General features: G+C 36.6%; 1 protein-coding gene across 1 annotated transcript in view; it reads left to right on the forward strand.

Moving 5' to 3' along the window:
* The window catches only part of RBM33 (RNA binding motif protein 33), a 185,773-nt gene that overhangs the window by 125,128 nt on the left and 53,107 nt on the right, over positions 1 to 7,538 (forward strand). Inside the window, exons 10-12 of the mRNA XM_023727977.1 lie at positions 3,701 to 3,833; positions 4,204 to 4,547; positions 5,850 to 6,245. Coding sequence (XP_023583745.1) covers positions 3,701 to 3,833; positions 4,204 to 4,547; positions 5,850 to 6,245 — 873 coding nt within the window. The remainder of the gene's footprint in view (positions 1 to 3,700; positions 3,834 to 4,203; positions 4,548 to 5,849; positions 6,246 to 7,538) is intronic.

Here is a 7,538-nt window from a genome sequence, read left to right on the forward strand (position 1 = left end):
GTTAGGAGCTGGTTGAATGGACATGGGGAATCAGGGGTGGAAAGGAGGAGTGTGCTGTCACAGTATGGGGAGAGCAATTAGGGTCACATAACTGTGTATGTATAATTTTTTATATGGGAAAAAATTAGAAAACAAAAGTTACTGTTGTCTAATCAAGAATTCCTTGACCCTCTGGTTCTTTATCTCTGCCAGTGGACCTTGGATCCTTCTCGTCCCCGTTTGTTCTTACTCTGAAGTAGATTCTTATAAAGCATTGATTCTTGACTGGCTTATGTTAGATTCACCAATGTTATTTATTTAAATTATGAGATTCACTACAGTAGGTAGTCACTGTGTGGTAGGGAGTGGTCAGGAATGTCAGGTCAGATACAAAAAGGCTTGAAAGATCTTTGATAATTAGAAATAATTATTTCCTGTTCTTATTGCTGGTGCCTTTCTGTTTTGCTGCTTAGGACCTTTCCCTTGGTTCAAAACTCCCTTACCCAGACTCCACACTGGGGTCTATTTGTTGTCAAGTCTCCTGATCTGGGTTCCACTAGGCACTAGGTCCAGCCAGAGAAGCAAGAAACTGGACTTTTAATTCAGTTAAGTAACCTGTTTCTGGGTACTTACCTACTACCAGACTACAGAGATGTGAATCTCATCCAGGTTATTCTCCTAGTCTCTGTCTACTTGACCCAGTCCTGAGGCCATCCAACCCAGCATGGCAGACATACCATTAAATCACATTGCAAATAGCCCTAGCTCTAGCCCTGTTTATTGATCTTTTAACTTTTTCCATAATCCTAAAAACATAGACCAAAAATTTCAAAGGTGCCATGGATTCTAAAGGTTAACTAGTCGAGTTCACTTTTAGATCATCCTTGGCCAATGGTAATCCTTCTGATCGAATCCTTTGTGTACTTGAAGCACTTTATATAACTTCTCAAGGGTACCATTGTTGAAAGTTAGAATCTGAGTTTTATAAATACCTTCCTTGCATTACTGAATTGAAATCTGCCCCCACCAAACTCATGTTTAGCAGTCTGTTTTAGTCACTTGATGCAAACCAAAACAAACCTTCTTGTCAATGACCACTACTTAAATATTTGAAGAGAGTTCTTATTTATTATTACACTTTAAAGGTTGGAGTTTTTTTTCATGTGTTTTCCGATAGATGTTAATATTAGTTTTCCTACTAATAAAGCTATTCATGACTATACGTATTTTTCATTTTTAAAAGATTTTAAATTTCAGCAATTTCTTTTCCATTGTACAACTGTTAGCTTGTTTTAGATTGTGGTATTGTCCCTTTTCGGTGTCTCAGTAACGTAGTTTTGATATATGGGTTTTGCATTTTTCAGTGTAAATTAATTTAATAAATCTAATTGATTCCTTCTCTGTTTTTCTGCTTGAAATTTTTCCTTTGTGTACTCCTCCCCCGAAAGAAGTAAGTCAAGTATACGTAAAAAACAGTTTAATGAAATAAACTTTTAATTGAAAAATGATTTTTACTTAGGGTCAGCTCCTGCTAATTTGTGTAGTCAAATTGAATGTATTGGAGGCAGTGTGACTTGTCAAATCTCTCTGCAAACCAAAAAGCAGGGAATTTTTTATTTTCTGTATTACTCCAAGAAATGTCATTTACACATTTTTTTGAAATAATGGCAGAATCTTTTTGCTAATTTATTATCATCCAGAAAGTATTGAAGATTATTTTAAATCCTGTTGTGAAATCTTTATATATGTCAGAATAAAGTTGATACGTAAAACTAAAGATGGAATACTAATGTTATAAATAGAATATTCAAGTTACCTGGAAAAATATTATTTTGGGGGAGAGAGGCACAAACACACCCACACACCTATCTACCCACCCACATGTATTTCATTAATTGCAAACAAAAAACAAGAATGTTTTAAAACAAAAATTTGGCATTGGAACAAAGTTGGCAAGCCCATTGAACCTATTAATACAGACTTAATAAGTAACAATGTATAATAGCCTGTACCATTAGAAATAATTTTTCTGCCACATTATGATCAAAGTAAAAATCTTAAATATTAAGGAATATCTCTATCAAAGCATCATACAACTAAAGTCTCAAATTAACATGATGAAATGTGTACATTTATTAGGAGTAAAAAAACCTTTCTAATTAAGTATGAGTGTATGCAATAGGTATTCTCATTTATAAGTCTTCCTTTCCTAAAGTACTAATGTTTATTGCTTTGTTTATATCTTTATTGATACATTTATCTAGAGTAAGAAGTGATACTTCCAAATATCAAATGTTGATAAGGTGAAGATTTCTTTGATTTCACCCAAAATGATAGGCAAAAGTTATAAGAACTTAACCTTTGGGTTTTTCTCTTCCATATATTTCAGTAAATATCTGTGTTTTTATTAAGTGTAATATTTGTGTTTTAAACATAATTTATCATTATATAACCTGCAGTCTTATGGGTTTTGGCATGTGTACTAATGTTCTTTTTTTCCCTTTAATACTATGTTTTCAGTGAAAGTTTACACAGCAAATTAGATTCCCATTTGACGATTTTACATGAATTGTTCAATGACACTAGTTACATTTTCACAGTGTGTCACCATTCTCTTTAATTGCATTCTGGTTGTTTCCTTTCTAGTTTCCCTGCCCCCTTACCATCTCCTCTTTGCTTGGAGTGGTTGTTAACCCTTGGTTACACGGGTGTTCACTTTGCATTGTCCTCTCAGCGCCTCACTTCAGCCGTGGGTCTCTGCATGGGCAGGGCAGATTTTAAAGGGAGGAGGAAGGCAAGTGTAGTTTAAAAGAGCTTCTTCACTATTATAAAATAATGCCACATTTAGAAGGAAAAGCTAATTGTATTAGTAATAAAATTATAGAAAAGGCACTAGAGTTTTAAGTTTATGAGAAAGGAGCATAACTTTAAATGTTGAGAAATACTGGCTTAGTTTCAGAGAATGAGGTGTTGCTAAATGAAAATTATTTTGATGCTGTGTAAAAATTAATGAATTACTTATTTTCAAACTAGTGAAAACTGAAGCTTTTTTAAAGATGCAATTTTTTTAATGTAAATGTAGGTGGCTTGGAAAATCTCCGTGAATATTTGAGAAGCCAATTGAAAAATGAAGTAATTTTAGTTTTTCTCTGTAGAGTTCTACTAGTAACATGTAGTTATTGAAAAATATTTGTCTAAAATTTTTTATCTAAAGGAATCTATAATATTTCTTTTGTAAACATTTCATATTTTCTTGTTTCATCAGAGCTTGTTAATTTTGGTTATGGTACAAATTGAATTTCTTTTTCTTCTGAAGTAAAGCAGCTTCATTGCCATAGCTTATGGTTGTGTTAAAGAGGTGGCAAAGAATAGCATTGTTTGAGAAGATAAATGTCAGGAACGTCTAAAGTAGACATTTAGTCTTCCAGATTAATGGGGAAGAATGTCAGTAATTGCATGGATTTCAGTAAGCTTAAAAATAATATTCTTTCCTACTGTAGTAATATTAAAACGTTGAATTAATTTCTAGGTACTGCATTTTGATTTTTGACTGTTTCATTATGGCAGAATCTGTATTTTGATTACCAGCTTATATGGAATATAGGAAATAAGCTACTTGATATTTGATATTTTCAGAGAAAAACTTAGAACCGTGTATGTATTTCCAAAAATTATGGATTGTCTTTCTGCCTTTTCACCCTGTTTTCTTTTTCTTCTTTAGGGCCCTCCAGAATTTCCACAGCATGCGCCGGGGCCTGTTCCCAATAATTTTAGCCAGCCCCCACGACTTCCTATTCAGGACCAATGGAGAGCCCCACCCCCTCCTCAAGACCGAGACCCTTTCTTCATAGGAGGTAGATAAAGAACGTTGCAAAGAAACATAACAAAACACACTTATTTGAACTGAATTTAACTCCCAATAGGGGATTTTGCTAAGAATGTTCATTTTTATACCATAGCTGTTCTGTCTGTCATTTTCAAATGCCAAAATTGGATGTTTTGGTATCTGAAATGTGAAAATCTCATACAAAGGAGGAAAACGTTTATAGAAGATAACTAATGTGGCAGTCTAGAAATAAGAGGAAAAACCTAGAATTCTAATTTGTTTTCAGACATTCATACCCTGTAACTTTGGGCCATATCAAGGCAAGACATAAAACTGCTTTTCTAAGAAATGCATGTGCTTTATAACCAGAAGGTAATGTTGCTTGTACCACCGTTTAGTTTCAGGTGAACCAAGGTTTCCAAGTCATCTTTTTCTGGAGCAGCGAAGCCCCCCTCCGCCACCACCTCCACCCACACTTCTTAACAGTAGTCATCCTGTTCCTACTCAGAGTCCTTTACCATTCACTCAGCCTGGACCAGCATTCAGTCAGCAGGGACAGCAACCAGGGTTCCCCAGAGAAAGGCCCGTAAGACCAAGCCTTCAGCCTCCAGGCCCCGTGGGAATTCTTCACTTCAGCCAGCCGGGATCAGCAAATACACGGCCTTTTATTCCTCCTAGACAGCCGTTCTTGCCTGGCCCAGGACAGCCATTTCTACCAACACACGGGCAGCCTAATCTGCAGGTATGCATCATGGGTAAAACTTAAAAAGGAAAAAAAGTGTACATGTAGCTTTGAATCTTTGTGCTTCATAAAAGTGAAGTTTCACGTTTTTATCTAGCCTGGTTGTCTGTAGAGATTATTTAAAGAGTAAGAGTATTTATCTGGAATGTGCTGTTTATTAAAGACAGCATTCTTGACGTTAGTGTTTATCTACGTAATAGTAGGAGATGTGGAAAAAGTGCCATTTTTTAGGAGATGAAAAATGTTAGTACTAAGATTTTTTAAAGGATGTACTGGTAATAAAATCAATATTTTTTCATGATACATTTGCTCATCGTTGCAATATTTCTTAAAAGGTTTATGCCAATGGAAATAGAGTACTTTGTTAAATTACGTTCTTAAATTGTATAGTGAGAAAATTCTTTGTGTGGAGAAAAAAAAATGTTACTGTTTATTCATGATTTGAAAGACTTGAGTGCCCTCTGCTGATGGAATTATGTTTCATAGATTGACTTGAGTATTTATGACATCTTTCTTACCCAGTGTGTTTCTTGTTTTATTTTGCATTTACTGTTAAAATAGATAGCGGTTATATGCTTGCGTCAACTATTTAGAAACACATGGAATATATGTCTAAACTAAAAACAGAAAATGATTATTGTTTAGGCTGTTAAAGTAGGATAAAAGAGTTTTTAATTTTTCCTTTAAAAATAAATACAGTTCATCTTCACTGCAGAAGTATTAGAATATAGATTAGTATAAAAAAAATTAAATAATCCGATCACCTAGAAACAATCACCACTCACATTTGAATGCAAATTTTTTTAGTCTTTTTTTTAATGCATACATTCTCACCCCATACTTTTTTTTCTTTCCAATTATATATCATTAATATCTTTTCATGCTGATGAAATTGTCTTCCCCACATCATTTTAAAATGCTGCACAAGATTACATTTTATGGCTGTCTGTGTTTGCACATGTATTTGGTTTGAATATTTTGGTATTATAAACAGTACTACAGATAATATCCTTGAGGCCAAGTGTTTGCTGGCATCTTTAGTTATTTCCCTAGGATAAATACCTAGAATTACTGGGTTGAAAGGATTTAGGACAAATACAAAATACAAGATAGTTTTTTTTTTTTTTTTTCGCTTATTACTGTATTTAAGATAGTATTATCTTCATCAACAAACTAACATGAAGTTTTAGTACCATTTAAAGTTTCTTTTCTGTATCGAGGTTTTCAAGAAAATGGTTGAATTGGAATATGACTGGTATATACATTTATAAACTGTTGTTACTCTTTCTTTTGAACCTGAAGGGGCCATTGCATCCTCCATTGCCACCTCCACATCAGCCTCAGCCTCAGCCTCAACAGCAGCAACCTCAGCATCAGCAGCAGCAGCCCCAGCATCAGCCACAGCATCATCAGCACCAACCCCAGCACCAGCCCCCACTTCAGCCCCAACACCAACCACCACATCAGCCGCCACATCAACCTCCTCCCCAGCATCAGCCTCCTCACCAGCCGCAGCATCAGCCGCAGCACCAGCCTCCACATCAACCCCAGCAGCATCAGCATCACCACCACCTTTCCGTTCCTCCTCCACCTCTGATGCCCATGTCTCAGCCACAGTTTAGGCCTCACATGCAGACTACTCAACCTCAACCAAATAACAGTAGAATGCAGTGTCCCCAGCGCCAGGGTCTAAGGCATGTAAGTATCAAACCATGTTTTAATGTCACCTTCCTTGGATACCATTAACTTACAGAATTTTAGGGGCATTATTTGTGAATTGGAATTTTTTTTCCAGTTCTGATTTAATTTGATATAACGTATGTAGTAGCGCACAGAGACCAAAGTTTATTAATGTTACCAGGAGCAGGTGGAAGGGAGAAATGGGAAGGTTTTGATGAAGGAGCACAGAGTTTCTGTTACCAAAAAAACCAAATTCATTGCCGTCGAAGTCACTTCCGACTCATAGCGACCCTACAGGACAGAGTAGAACTGCAGCACAGGGTTTCCAAGGAGCGCCTGGTGGATTTGAACTGCTGACCTTTTGGTTAGCAGCTGTAGCTCTTATCCATTATGCCACCAGGGTTTCCAGGTTTTTGTTAAGGGTGATGAAAAAATTTGGAAACAGATGGTGGTGATGATTGCATAACATGATGAATGTAATTTATGTCAGTGAATTGCGTGCTTGAAAATGGTTATGGTGACAAATGTTTCATTATATATATTATACCACAATAATAAAACATAAACACGTGTATCTTAATAAACATCGATTTTTAAAAATATTTTTTAAAAAGCATACTTTTTTCTGAACTGAATGCATCTTTAAAAAAGAAATTTCTTAACTGCAGATATTAATAACTTATCCCTTTTGTGCCTTAAAAACTGTATTAATATTACTTCCTTCAGTATCTAACTTTCTTATGTCTAGATCTTTCTATAGTGATACCAGTCAAACCAAACCTGTTGCCAGTTCCGACTCATGTTGTTACAGAGTAGAATTGCTCTGTGGGGTTTTCTTGGCTAGAATCTTTATGGCAGCAGATCGTCAGGCCTTTCTTCTGTGATGCCACTGGGTGTGTTCGAACTGCCAGCCTTTTAGGTTACCAGCTCATCGCAAACTGGTTGCACTACCCAGATATTATTAACTAATGGACACATAATTTTAGAAAAGATTTTTGAGGGATAGATACTCTCCCTTTGCAGAAGGATAGATACTCTCCCTTTTGATGCATAGATTGTCTCTGGGCTCTGAATAAATAATTAAATGATACAGGAAAAATGTGTAGGCTGTCTTCTGTTGTTAGGCACTGCTCTGGCCCCTTTGGGTTGTGCACCTGCAGCCTCGGGCGCGTCTCTCGGCCGCCTGTGTCCCTTCGGGTTGCGCACCTGCAGCCTCGGCCGCCTGTGCCCCTTCGGGTTGCGCACCTGCAGCCTCGGGCGCGTCTCTCGGCCGCCTGTGCCCCTTCGGGTTGCGCGCCTGCAGCCTCGGGC

Source organism: Trichechus manatus, unplaced genomic scaffold, assembly GCF_000243295.1.
Source record: "Trichechus manatus latirostris isolate Lorelei unplaced genomic scaffold, TriManLat1.0 scaffold00020, whole genome shotgun sequence".
Classification (NCBI taxonomy): domain Eukaryota; kingdom Metazoa; phylum Chordata; class Mammalia; order Sirenia; family Trichechidae; genus Trichechus; species Trichechus manatus.